The 15043-nt window shown below is 48.1% G+C and overlaps 1 protein-coding gene across 1 annotated transcript in view; it reads right to left on the minus strand.

Annotated features, from left to right (window-relative positions):
- Positions 1 to 8117, minus strand: part of LOC135909007 (kell blood group glycoprotein-like) — a 40564-nt gene extending 32447 nt beyond the window's left edge. The window contains exon 1 of the mRNA XM_065440873.2: positions 7500 to 8117. Coding sequence (XP_065296945.1) covers positions 7500 to 8117 — 618 coding nt within the window. The remainder of the gene's footprint in view (positions 1 to 7499) is intronic.
- Positions 8118 to 15043: the final 6926 nt, after the last annotated feature.

The raw sequence follows: 15043 nt of genomic DNA on the forward strand, positions 1-15043 counted from the left end.
GCAAAAGACAGCTGCAATCGCACAGTTCCCGCAACCCATCAACAAGAAGGCAGTGCGTAGGTTCCTTGGCATGTGTGCCTACTATAGGTGCTTTGTCAAGGACTTTTCACGCATCGCGGAGCCGCTAACACATCTAACGAAATGTGATGTCGAGTTCAAGTGGGAAACACCGCTGGCCGACGCATTTGAAGAACTCAAACGACGCATGCAGTCGCCGCCGGTACTTGCGCACTTCGACGAGTACGCCGATACAGAAATCCATACTGACGCCAGTAGCCTAGGCCTCGGTGCCGTTCTAGTCCAGAGGAGAAACGGAGTCGAACAGGTCATAGCTTACGCTAGCCGGTCGCTGTCAAAAGCGGAAGGCAACTATTCTACGACCGAAAAGGAATGCCTCGCCATCGTTTGGGCTACAGCTAAATTTCGGCTTTATCTTTATGGCAGGCCATTCAAAGTCGTCAGTGACCATCACGCGTTGTGTTGGCTAGCGAATATAAAGGATCCTTCAGGACGACTCGCGCGGTGGAGCCTCAGACTACAAGAATACGACATCACTGTCACCTACAAGTCCGGACGAAAACACTCCAATGCCGATTGCCTATCACGCGCCCCCATTGACCCGCCGCCGCAAGACGACGAGAATGACGACGCCTTCCTTGGAATAATAAGCGCGGAAGACTTCACTAAACAGCAACGAGCAGACCCGCTGCTAAAAGGTCTGGTCGAGTATTTGGAAGGGAACACCGACGTAGTACCTGGGGCATTTAAGCGCGGTTTGTCCTCGTTCGCATTACAAAACAACCTGCTCGTAAAGAAGAACTTCTCACCATTCCGCGCCAGCTACCTTCTTGTTGTACCGTCAGCGCTGCGTCCAGAAATACTGCACGCCCTACACGACGATCCAACCGCTGGGCACCTCGGATTCTCCCGGACGCTGTCGAGAATACAGGAAAGGTATTACTGGCCGCGTCTGACCACCGACGTCGCCCGTTACGTCAAGACATGCCGAGACTGTCAACGACGCAAGACACCACCGACAAGGCCAGCAGGATTACTACAGCCGATCGAACCTCCTCGTCGACCATTCCAGCAGATTGGGATGGATTTGTTGGGGCCGTTTCCGATATCAACAACCGGAAATAAGTGGATCGTCGTGGCGACGCACTATCTCACCCGCTTCGCTGAAACTAAAACACTGGCGAAAGGTAGCGCAGCCGAAGTGGCGAAATTCTTTGTCGAAAACATCCTGCTGCGACATGGTGCCCCAGAAGTCCTCATCACCGACAGAGGAACGGCCTTTACAGCGGCGCTCACCCAAGCCATTCTGAACTACAGTCAGACAAGGCACAGGAGGACAACGGCCTACCACCCGCAGACGAATGGTCTTACGGAGCGGCTGAATAAGACCCTCGCCGACATGCTAGCGATGTACGTCGACGTCGAACACAAGACGTGGGATGCCGTCCTGCCGTACGTAACATTCGCTTACAACACGGCGGTGCAAGAAACAACACAGATCACGCCGTTTAAGCTGGTTTACGGCAGGAATCCGGCGACGACGCTCGACGCCATGCTGCCCCACGTCACTGACGAGGAAAATCTCGACGTCGCTAGCTATCTCCAGCGCGGCGAAGAAGCCCGACAGCTCGCCCGCCTGCGGATCAAGAACCAGCAGAGGACCGACAGCCGACACTACAACCTCCGACGACGCTTTGTCGAGTACCAGCCCGGTGACCGTGTTTGGGTTTGGACCCCTCCCTATACGCCGCCGAGGACTGAGCGAGAAGCTTTTGCGTCGCTATTTTGCACCGTACAAGATCATCCGACGTATTGGTGCACTGGACTACGAGGTCGTGCCAGACGGCATTTCGCTGTCACAGCGGCGCCGCTCACGACCTGAAATTGTCCACGTTGTGCGGCTCAAGCGGTACGACCAGCGTTGACGAACCTTGGGACTTCCCGTAATTGACCTTTGGACTTTATTTCTTTTCGTTGTTTTGTTACTTATGTTTAATAAGTGTCCCTTTGTGTTTCGCTCTCTTTGTAGCATCGGGACGATGCTTTTTAAGAGGGGGGTATTGACACGTGTATTTATATTTATCGGGCGACCAGGTTTCACCGCCTAACAAATCTTATCGCACAGCGCGGGACGCGCTTGCATGTATCCGAAGTTTCTGGAAAGTTATCGATGCTTCTATCCGCAGTCTGTTGTTGCCGAACCTTGTGTTATCTCATTTATTCGCCTGACGCGAACGATGTAGAACTTTACGGAAGGCACGCGGGTCCCAACGATTAGTCTGGAACATTCGACGATTGTGTATAAAAGCCGACGCGCTTGAACCGCTGAGCAGATTTTCGACGATCGCCGACCGTGTTCGCCGCTATCGTTGTGCTATAAGTGTAGCCTGTTTTGTGGGCACAGGTTCGCCCAATAAAAGTTAGTTTTGTCTATCACAGTATTGCTACTGTGTTCTTAACGTCACCACCGCGTGACAATATATATATATATATATATATATATATATATATATATATATATATATATATATATATATATATATATATATATATATATACATATTGAAGGTCCAGTTGGTGGTGGGGCTCTAACATGGGCGCGGCCCTTACACGGATTTACACGGTAATAATTTTCCTTCCGGTAATTGTTTTATGCTTCGCTATCACTAATACTACGTCGCCTTCGCGCTACAATTGCAGTCTCTTTTTCTTTTTTTTTTCCTGCGAGTCCGCGTATAAGCGCTGCTGCGCACGACCGCTGTTGGATCTGATTTCGAGTGGATCCGGTTTGGCCTCATTTGGGTTTCGGATGGAATTATATATGTATTTATGACCTTTTCATGAAAGTGGCGATGTTTCCATCACTCATAAATCTAAATTATTTGAAGTATATTTATTTAATGAGTGATTAGCATTGTCTATGGAAGGAAAAGCAATACTGAGGCACGTATCATTCAAGTGCATTTCACACGGCATTGATAAAATGCTCTGATGAAGGGGTCACTGAAATCTGCGGGTTTCTTTCAGGATCAAAAGAAGCATGCAAAATAATTTGACGCGACTTAAGCATACGGCAACAGATTCGTTGTCTATGCATAGACTATCCATGTAATTAGAAATAATTGTTAGATGGCTACCTTGTTTCTTGAATTATTATAACAAACTTTTTCCTTTGTATGTATTTAAATATATGGTGTTTGTACATGGTGCTCACACTCTCAATTAAGAAAAAACTATTTGAAGTTATACAGCACAGATGAGGTAGCCGCCGCTGGTGCTTCTAATGCGCTTTTCATCTTATTGGTAGGATTCGCAGAAATAAAGCGAAAATATGATTCAAACCTGTGAACCTCCGCACCGACAATGATGCAGTAGGTTTTTAAACGGAGTAAAACTTTAAGTGAAAACTCAAAAGGCAACTCAAAAGAAACGTCACATGATGTGGGTAACAGAACGCGTGTCATGACACTTCATGGGGGCGTGGGGCAGGTGTCGGCATCACCGGGGAAGGGGGGGGGGGGTTGAGGGCTCTGCGCCCCCGTCCATGGGGAAACTTCGGAGAGGGCCCGGGCTCTGGAGCCCCACCCCCTCTCCGCAGTCGCGCCCATATTAACATTGCATTGCATTCCAAGCCCCCAGATATTTTGCGTCGGCAACAAAACGCGTCTCGCGTGAAAAATCGAAGCTCCAGCAGTATAGTGCTGTTGTTCGGAGCTTATAAAACTTCATGCACAAAGCTCCATGCATGAATTCTGGATGCTGTGACCCGAAACTGTGTGAGTGAGGTCGCACATATGCATGATGCCGTGAAAATGCAGAAGTGTGATCAGCAAGTTGAGCGTCGAGAGTTTGCTTGTTCCGCGCGCTGTTTTATCTCATCTGTCAGTGCTTCGGGAGAAATGACTTTGCGCGGGTTCTCTCCCACTCGCGTTCCGTTACACTGCTTTTGTGCTGCAGGCGTTCACAAGCATTGCAGATTTCGCTGCTTACAGCCACTATGGCTTCAACCACAGCGCAATAACATGAGCAAGCCTGGAAACACGCGGTTAGCAAAACTATGCAGAGCAGCAGCTCGGTACCAGAGGTGAAAAAGGAAGAAACGCGGACTAATAAAATGCCAAATTGAAGTACGGAAAAGCAACACACATGCGATTCAAAAGCGTGCTGAGTGGTTGAAAATGCGACGGCTTGAGAATAGACCGCGCGATACTTGTCTGTCAACGCCGTCGGTGAGCAGCTGGGAAGAGAGTTTAGGCCATGTGCACCGAACGTGATACCCGCTCTTCCTTTTTTGTCTCTAGCGTGACCAAACATGATTTGATGGACTTTGCTGAGCTGCCCAGATTTTTTAAGTTAATAAATGGCTTCAATAAATGACACCCCTGCGCACTTGTGTTAACCTGTCAATGCGATTTCCTTCTGTTTTTTTTTTGGTACGACTAAAAATTACAAATTTCGTGAAAGACGCGCTCTCTTCCCAGAAGTTACCTTGATTTTACTTTTGTGTGGAAAATATTTAAAGCAAAATGTGCCGCACTAACCCGTGAGTAGTTTTTCAGTTTTTTAGCAATTTCTTTCGAACAGCCAAAATGCTCCAAACACGGTAATATCACTAAGTGCGTTGTTTGTAGAACAGCACTGTTTGGCATAAAAATTAGAAAAATGGTTGCACGCAAGGGTGCGTTGCCTTTCAGCGTTAATTCTAAACGAAGCTGATGGGGATAAAAGAAAAGGCATAGATAAAAAAAACTGTTCCAGTGGGGGGGGGGGGGTAGAGGGGTTGTAAGGGTTTTTATACATGGCGCTTTAAACAAATGGGCACGCTGGAACAAAATGGAAAATGCCGTGAGCGTAAGCCACTGATCAGCATGCGGATTATATTTGATGCGATGATTTTATCCTGGCAATTGCCCTCCTCCCGTCAGTACTAACAAAAAAAAAAGCAAGCCTGGCGTCTTGCAAGCGTTACCATAACCCTCTTGCTTCGCACACAACAGCGAACCACAGGAAGAGGACGCCCCAGAACAACGGTGAAAGAAGTAGCTATGCGTGAAATTAGGCTGTCGAGCGAGCAGTTTCATTTTGCCGTGTCTTAGACAAGATGTCGCCTACCGCGTTACTGCAAAGATGGCAGATTACACTTAACATTTCGAATCCCCTTATTTAGTTTGCAATAACGAATGAGGAAAAATGTAACTGTTTTGATTAGCATGCCCGTTGTGGTGGAAATTTATCCGCTCTCCAAGAAATTGTTCATGCGAGTCATTCTTGCAACAATGCAAGAGCGAGCTTCTAGAATGCAAGGGAACGACCACTTTCGTGAACGTTTCTTTTTTCTTTCAAACTAGCTACATTTTTAAATCTTTTTCTACTGCTCATAAAAACCTTCGGAATATTTTTTGGAAATTTGGTTGCTTTGATGTCGAATTTACTTCGCTACTTGTGGGATCATTTGTGGACATCATGTGTGTATTGCTTCCACCATCTACGCGCACAGAGAAAATATTCATTTAAAGTGGCTGTATGAGACGCAGACTGCTTAGATATTGAATATCGGTATTGGCGCCACAACCTGAGCACATGCGCTGTTGTAAGGGGGTCAAGCTAAAGAGACGGAGCGACGAGGCCTAAGATCCTCGTCAGCGGGGCACCGGGCGAATGCGCACAATAGTCCTGCTACTTGCAACCACTGTTTACGTCGTCAGGTGTAGTCATTGTACCTTAATAATTACTTATTGCCGACATCGGCGAAGGGCCTGTTTTTGTAACAACAAGAATCATCATCTGACTTGCTGTCATTTCTTTTCTTGAAAAGTGTGCGCTTGCTATTTTCTTGTCAAGAACGCTATGCGACGCTGATAACACACGTGCAGTTTGTGTGACCGGGAATATCAGGCGCCCAGCGTTATAGGAAAGAAAGGCACGAAACGCAGCTTACCGTTATATATATATATATATATATATATATATATATATATATATATATATATATATATATATATATATATATATATATATATATATATATATATATATATATATATATATATATATATATATATATATACATACATATATATATATATATATATATATATATATATATATATATATATATATATATATATATATATATACACGCTCAAACACGCTCAAAGGGCCCAACTACGTTCAGCCTAGCAAGAGTACTCAAAGCAGGCAGACGCATACGGCTATGAGATATTGTTAACTCTTCCATGGTACAAATAATGCCACCACTACGCTATAAGAAGCCCTGGAAGTTATTCTGATCTGCAGCCAGCAGATTCCCTGTCCTAACAAGATGACTATTGATGCAATGCAACGTAATTCCATCAACGTTCATAGCACCTGTTGCGACGAAGGCAACCGCGACATCGCCATTTTGATAGGCTGTGACTGCTTGTTAGGAGTGGAACATCATAAACACGGTGAACACAACCGACTCCGCGAAGAAGGCTGGCTAGACAAGAATCAGCTAAGTCCCTTACCTTCACCCCAACCACCACAGCAATCGACACGGACGATTAGACAAGCTGGACTGCTTCAATATAATCGCAATGAGCTCGTCTAGAGGAAGATTAGTTGCGACTGCTGTCAAGGGAGAAACGGAAAGCACGTACTATTACCATATCAGCAAGACCACTACTCAGCGTGAACTTCAAAAATAACATTGCCACCGAGCAACTGATGCAAACGACGGGATGGACGAACTCGGTCTGCGAACGTTGGTCACCGAGGACAAAACGGAAGTGTTCGAAAAAAGCGACGATCAACCGCACGCGAAACCACTGGGCATTGACAGAAGTTGGAAGCAGCACAACTGCAAGCTTTCGCGCGGACATACCGAGGCTACCATTATAGAGACCGTATTTACTGCTCAAACAAATACCACGATCCCGAAAGAGCGTTCTCCGCTGGAGGCGAGTCCTGCGCCGGGGGCACTACCTAGAAATTCGAAAGGCACTTAATTGAAGGAATACCACAGAGGCCGTTACCATCTGATTCAGCAAGGAAACAATTCATTATATGTCATCCTTCATTCCTGCTTCCTCCCTGCATGCGTGTCTGTTCTCGGGGCGCACCGCGCGTTTCTTGTTCGCCTGTCGGCGACTATGCCGACCGCATCGTCAATGCGAGAAAAATATTTCGCTTATTCACACGCATTTGAACCGGCAAGGCCTACGCAAAACTGCTCTCGTCTCTTTATCACTACAATATTGTCTTCGGAAATGTTGGAGACAAAACTGTGAGGAACGGCACGAAGGGGGGTAGGAGAGTGAAAAGGTGACAAGTAGTATGAAATTCACGTGATCCAAATTATAGTACGAGGTCCTCCGAGCTTGTGACTTGATTCGCGGGCCTTCGAGGTGTTCTTCGTTGATGGTGTTAAGTTCTTGAAGGACAGAGGACAACGAAGCGTGCTGGTGAGATACACTCGCTTTGCGACTTGACTGGCTCACTTTGCGTCCATCTTGAGGCTCCGGCTGTCCTCCAGAGAGCGTCGGAGAGCCCTCGGCCCTCTCCTTGACCGAGGTCGCGGACAGCGTCTGCAGTGTATTCGCACCGCTGACGGCGCACTCCGGAGACTGAGCTGGCAGGGCTGTTTCACATTCTGGTTGGGGCGCCGGTTGGTGCTTCTGCTCTGGGAGCCGGTTGCTCTCTCCAGGCTTCTCCGTCGTCGGAGCAGTGGGAGTAGCAACGTGAGGTTCTACCGGACCAAAGTCGGCGGAAGCGAGTTGATGCTGAGGCGCGCTGGGGTCCGAGGACTTGCGCTGGAAATCGGCGGCGAAAGACAGCCTCCGTTTGAGAGGGCTCTTGTCGCGTGGGGGAATTACTTCGTCCAGTTGAAGGGCGGTGGTCGTGGCTACCGGCAAGTTCGATTCCAGCGCGGCAATCGCGGAGCCTTTCGGATCTTTTTCTAGATCGGTATGGCTGGGACGCCTGCGTGTTGCTTCGGACTTGCTCGAGGACGACGAGCTGCGAGACGGCACACTTCCACTGGAACTCAGGCTATGTTTTCGAGAGCGACGTCGCTTCTTGCTTCTCTTCTCGTCGGGAGCATCATTGTTTGGGACCATGTCGCTTTTTCTTTCGCGGCGAACTCCAAAGATGTTTCAATGCAGTAAACCCGAAGAAATTGGGGTGCGAGCCCTGGAACCCTCGTCTTCTTCTAGTGCTACCTCGTGGAGAGAGCAAATGGCGCGAGACCTCGCGGGCCATTTCTCACTGATTTCAGCGCTATATAATTTCGGAGCCCCACCAAAACCAGATGGATAACAAAGGAAGTTTTATTCTCATTAGAACAATGATTATTCCTTTTAATACGATCTTTATCGCAGATGCATACTTTCCCAAGGTTTTGTTTCATTAGTCGAAGTGAATTTAGAACTCCTAAAGTTTCATGGTTTCAGTGGTCCTTTCAAGGATGCATTTGTGCAAAATGGCAAATCTGCTTCCTTTATCAGATTTTATTTATAGTCGGCAGCAAAATAAACAAAGTAAAGGTTCACCGAATCGTCGACGTTAAAGAAAGCAACGTCGACATACATACATCGAGGGTGATGATTTCTTATGCATTAGTTTACAAAATTCCTATTTAAAATTATTAAAACTGATAACCTTCTAGTTTGCTTTTCTTTCCAAAAGCACACATCTACAACTGAAAGAAATGCCCTTAACCTAGGTATGTCTAGCTTAATTCATTGTATAACTTCAAGTGTTGCCTCACATATACTTCATCCCCAAGTTTTCTCCCCACGCCCCCACCCGTTTAACCGCCGACTCCTTGATAAATTACCTGTAGTGGGCTCGCGCCATAATAAAGGAAGAAAGCAAGCAGGAGGAGGAGGAATAAACATTTATTGTAGAACCAGCACTTTATGATGGCCGGGCCTACGCCTCCCACGAAGGGACGTCGAGGGCTTGCCTCGCCGCCGCCTCGCGGGCGTTCTGGGTCGTCCAGGTTTGGTCGTCGAGGGCGGAGCTCCGCAGAGCCTCATGCAACCTCGACGAGAGAGACGTGGTGTTAGTCTGGGTGTACTCTGCTGGGCACTCCCATAGCATATGCGGAAGCGTAGCCGGGTGAATTCCACAGCACCGGCAGTTGGGGGTAGTGTAGACGTCCGGAAATATAAGGTGGAGGCGGGCGGGTGAAGGAGAAAGCAAGCAAGTCATTTGATTTATATTCCTGAAAGCCTGTGTCCTGCACATTTTGGGCAAGGTAAATGTGCCCCGGTGGTCACAATTATTCTGGCGTACCCCACTACCGCGTGCCTCATAATCAAGCCTTGTTTTTTGCATATAAAACCCCATAAATAATTTTATTTAAGTGTTCGTGATGTGCCTATGATCTTTCTCTTTCACTCTCTCTTAGAGCGCAGCGCTTAGCCGTCCGTTCCTGCGGGGAGCATCGGCGTAACCGAGCGAACGAGCACATAGAAGGATGAAAGAACGAACGCAGCGGCGGATAAAAGATGGCGGAAGCGAATAGAGCGAGAGGACGAAAGCGGAGAAGGCGGGTGCAGCGGAACTCTAAGACGAAAAGCGGAGGAGAATAGTATGGCGAAAGTGCGAGAAAAAAAGCGTAGTGCCGCACAAGACGTGCTCTACGGCGATGATCACTACAACATGGCACGAGAGTAGCACGCGTCTTCTCGGAGGTCTGTGTGCGGCGGCTGCCGCTGGAGACATATAGTCCGCGCCAACCAGTATATCACGGAATGAAAGCACGTATAGAGCACCGCTCAAATTTAGCGATAGGGAGTATCGCAGTTGTAGGTGAATTTTTTCGTACTCGCTATTGACACATTTTGTCTTTATTTCGTATAACCTGTGTCACGCGCAATTACGTCGTCCTTCTGGTCCTTTGCGTCGACACATGGTTGACCGTTTTTTTTTCGAGTTTGACAATCTGCAATGCACCACTCGCCTCGGTTTTCTTCTTCAACTTTCACGCTACCGCAAGGCATAAATCCTATTAGCCCTGAAAGTTTACTTCTTTTTCAAAACACGCTCCACAAGCACGGCCGGGTGGCTCTTTGCAATCTCGGCTACTCCGACCCAGCCCTGTTCCGTCTCAAACTCTAGTGTTGTGGTAGATGCTCCCTAATGAAGCACAGTTGCGCATACTTTCGCAATTTTTTTCAAATGCTAAGCGGTAAAGCAACTCATCGCGCGCGCAGGAGCCCAACTTAGAACAGTCATTCAGTCAAGAACTTTATTGAGGTCCTGAGGGGTCTTAAGCCGTTGGAGATCGCACGCGGGGAGCTCCTTGGGCAGCAACCGTAGGCGACGCCCAAGTCGGGACGGGAACGTGGTGACGCTCCGCCAGTTCTTGGGCACTCTGGACGGCCTTGAGTTGGAGTGTGATGTCCGCGTTTTTGAGGGCTTCTTCCCATTCGGGCTCACTGGAGAGAGGGCCCTCTGGTAACGCGGTACATTGCCAAAGCATGTGCGAGAGTGAGCAATAGAGTTCTGGGTAGTCTGAGCAATTTGCCGGGATTTCTGAATTGTAGTGGCTTAATAGGCCTCGTGACGGATACGAGTCCGTTTGTAGCGTTCGAAACGCGGCCGCCTGCGCGCGCTCGAGTTTGCCGTGCGGGATCGGGTATTTCATTCTGCCTTTTCGATAGTGTGTGTGAGGTGATTTCTCGGTAAGTGAGTAGCGGGTCATTAAACTGAATGTCCGGCCCCTCGGAGGCCGTGGGACCGTCGCGGCTGGCAAGTTCTCGCGCACGGTCGTGGGCCGTTTCATTGAGGTTGGGTTTTTGCGGGTGAATGTCTTTCCCCATGTGAGCGGGGAACCAGGAGAGGCATCGTTTGCACTCTTTTGAGCTTGATAGTAGTATATGCGCTACCTCTTTCGATACGTTGCCGCTTTCATAAGCCCGAATTGCAGCACGCGAATCCGTGAGGACATGGGTAAATGTGGGGTCTGCCATGGCGATGGCTACGGCTATCTGTTCTGCTTTAGCGCTGGTGGTCGATTTAACCGATGCCGATGATCGTAACGTTCCGTTGCCGTCCACAACTGCTATGGCAAAAGTTGATGTATTGCCGTACTGGGCCGCGTCCACAAATGCGGTGGCTTCACGATCCGCGTCGGTGCGGTCGAGAATCGCGCGGGCACGGGCCCGGCGCCTACCCACGTTGTATAGTGGGTGGACGTTCCTGGGAAACGGAGAGACTCTATAGTTGTCTCTAATTTCACTCGGTAGGGTAAAAGCGTGCTCGAGATAGGGAGATGGGGAGACATTAGCTGCGCTTAGAATTAGTTTACCGGCTTTGGACGAGGATAGACGGAGTATTTGCGCCATAGTCTGAGCCTGGATCACTTCGTCGATGTTGTGCATGCCTAGCTGATCAACCTTTGCTGTAATTGCTCTTTGCGGAATGCCCAAGACCTGTTTGATGCTCTTGCGCATGAGTGTGTTTAGTTTCGTCTTTTCTGTTTTCGTCCAATTCTGGGCAGAGGCGACGTAATTAAAATGGCTCATAAGGAACGCGTGGTATACGCGCAGAAGGTTATCTTCACAGAGACCCTTTCGGCGCCCTGAGACTCTGTGGATGAGCCTGATCATGTTTTCGGTTTTCGTGGTTAAGTGTTTTATGGTGTGTCCGTGGCATCAGGTGGCTTCGATTAGGAGCCCAAGAATGCGTATGTGGTCGACTCGCGGAATCTGTTGTCCGTCTCTTGTGTGTAGCGCGATCAGAAGTTCGTCTAGAGGAGTTAGGTATCGGACTCCTTGGCAAGACTTGCGATATAGTAATAGTTCCAATTTCTTGGAGGATAGTTTCATCCATGTGTCTGGTAGGTACTCCTCCGTGGCATCTAAGGCAGACTGTAATGCCTGCTCCATGTCTGCAAGGGAGCCTCCCGGGCTCCAGATGGTGATTTCATCTGCATATAGAGCGCAATTAACGTTCGGGATGTCTCGTAGTTTGTTGGCGAGTCCCTTCATCACTATGTTAAAGGGTAATGGAGAGTTGACGGAGCCTTGCGGTGTTCCGACAGAGCCCAGCGTATAGCAGTCCGACTTAAGTTGTGAGACTCGCAGTCGGGCTTCTCTGTCTTTTAGGAAGGAGCGTACGTACTCCTGGAATCTCTGCCCGAGACCGAGGCCTGCCACAGACTCCATTATGAAGCGGTGCGAGGCGGTGTCGAATGCCTTCGTGAGATCGAGGGCGAAGATGCCTCGAACGTCTCTTGTTTTAACGTCAAAGACCTGTCTCTTTAGGAGCAACATGACATCTTGCGTGGACAGCTGGGGTCGAAACCGTACCATGTTGTGTGGGAGGAGTGGGGAAGAAATGGCAAGGCGTGCAGCAAACAAACAAAAATATTACAAGACGTCTTTAAAGCGATCTTGAACTTGTGGTCATCAGCTATGCTTGCGTTTGTGGAGGGAAGGTGGTTCCATGCGACACTTGTTCTAGGAACAAAAGAGTCATTACACAATTTTGTGCGACAAGAAGGTAGCCCCACCTTGAAGCGATGATCGGCCCTTGAAGACATGTAATGAGGTGGATAAAACGAAACGTCCATCATCTCATTGTTATTATATTAGATTTTATGAAAAAGGCTAAGGCGAGATGACTTTCGACGCAACGAAAGGTGAGGCAGGTTTAGGGTTTTCTTCATTGATGTGACACTGGAATGAAGTGAATAATTCGAGAAGATGATACGTGCGCCGCGATTCTGAATGGCTTCAACAGTTTGAACGAGTGTAGTCTGAGTAGGATCCCATATGGCGCATGCGTACTCTAATTTAGATCGTACCAATGTTTTGTAAAGCGTTAACTTCAGGGACGATGGGCCATCAAAAAAGTTTCAAAAATCAAAAATCTTTATAATAGTAAAAAGTGTGTTTAAACAAATCTGAAAAAAAAAGATTCAGAGCAATCACGAACCACATGAAAATTAAACAGTAAACTTAATTCACTTGCGCTTTAATACAGATCAGTGTCTGTGTCGTAAGCAGCGATGCTACTTTGAAAGTACTCGTTGGGAAATGTTCTCCAGTCGAAGCAAACTTTAGTCTCGTTTAGCTTTCAGCTTCGCGCATTGAATCACGCGTCTCAAACTCACAGACGCGATCACACGTGGCAAGGCTCCCGTCAGCACGCGGACCGCACTTGCGCATATCACGGCGACTATCGCGCTCTTTCTTTCTTTTTCTTTTATATTCGTCAACAGACTCGTCGTGCGTCAAAGCGTCACATTGTTTTCGGTTTGGTCTATTAGATTAGGATCAGGTTGGAGTCGGTGGGTTACTTTCCCGACGTCTTTGATTCCCTGCTGCGCGCCTAGGCCTTTATTTACATGAAGTATGGGCTCAATCTTGAATGCCACAAAACGTGTGACATTGGCTAGCTTTCCTGTTGCAAGCTCTCCATTGTGGCAGTCAGAGCAGGAGAGCAAGCCCTTTTTATGATGCGAGAACATCTTTGGCCAAAGACAACGGCGGCGAACTATCCCCCATGTGCGCTTGACGTCGTGGTTGCCCGCCGTAGTGTCGAAATGACACTGCTTTAAAAGCTCGGACTTCAAACACTCCGGGACAACGAGTTCCCCACAACCTTCCGGAAAGCCTTTCGCCCTCCTGTGCAAAACACCATCGAATAACCGAAAGCTCCATGACGTCCTTTTAATTTTTCCTGAAATTTGTATTTACATACAAATCGAGGTCATACCGTGGTCGGCGGCCTGCTTGACTGGCATGGTTTCCTATGGTGAGATGGCACCGATGGCTGGTGTCTCCTTGCTCACCCTGAAAACACTGGGATCTTCTCCTTAATTTGCTTTGTGCACCATCCAAAGAACACGCGGACCGCTGGGAGAAACAGGCCAATCGTTAATCGACTACTCAGAACAATCAGACGAGCCGACGTGATGTAATAGGCGCCAGAGTTTAAGCGCCCAGACATGGTCTCGAAAAGACGCAGTGAACAAATAAATCAAAACTAAATCAATCAGAGCTAACATGACTGATGTACAGAATCGACCGTGAACCGATCGCCACAGGTACACACGCTCGTCCCCACCAGTTTCCTGGTCGCTCAAATTTGCTGTGCGGGCATAGTAATTCCCTCGACGTCACGCACTCATAGTGACTGTCAGTTAGGACTGCTTCGGCAGGCCGAGAGCACATTCCCGAGGTGACATCGAGGTCAGTCGGCAGCGCCGCTCGGGTTCGTGTTTCCACGTCACCGACACAGCTCTCAGCCCGGTTCCTTCGCTTCGATAGAGAGTCAATAGCCACAAAAATAAAAAAAGCACACCCCGTATACTTTCTTCGAGGCAAAACATGATTGCTGCAGAATGAGAAGGAAGAAATGACGTCAATGGATCGACGAAGGCTATTTGACAACTACGGCATGACCATGGTAAATGAAGTTACTTAAGCGACGACGATGATAAAAGGCTGCGTGACGATAACTGTGTACGACGATGGCTAATAACGCCGACATGACCAAACTGGAATGTCAAAATTAGAATTACCGTGGTGAAACGATAACGACTGTTTAACAACGGCGCACTGACAACGATGACATGAGAAAAATGTGAACACGATGAGATGACGACGTGCCTACGCTGATGACGGCGTGCCAACAAACTGTATCAAACCTGTATGACGACGTAGGCGCCACCATGATGAAGTGACGACGATCTGATAACGGACACGGGATAGCGACTGCTTTACGAGAGATGCCTGAGTGACTGTCTGAAAATGACTACGTGGAAATGGCGGCGTAATCGCGATTGATTCACGACAGTGTGACTACAATAGAATGACAAAGAAAGATCGACGTCAGTGGAATGATGGAGGCGTTATGACGAGTACGGCATGATGACAATGGGAGGACTTTACTGAAGCGATTACGATGGCAAAGCGACCACGTGACGACGACATCATGACGCCTGCATGATGAGAGTTAGATGACTAAAATGCAATGACGACAGTGGAACGACCTCGACGGCATCACAACCACGAGCACATATTTA

Source organism: Dermacentor albipictus, chromosome 2 (assembly GCF_038994185.2).
Source record: "Dermacentor albipictus isolate Rhodes 1998 colony chromosome 2, USDA_Dalb.pri_finalv2, whole genome shotgun sequence".
Taxonomy (NCBI): Eukaryota; Metazoa; Arthropoda; class Arachnida; order Ixodida; family Ixodidae; genus Dermacentor; species Dermacentor albipictus.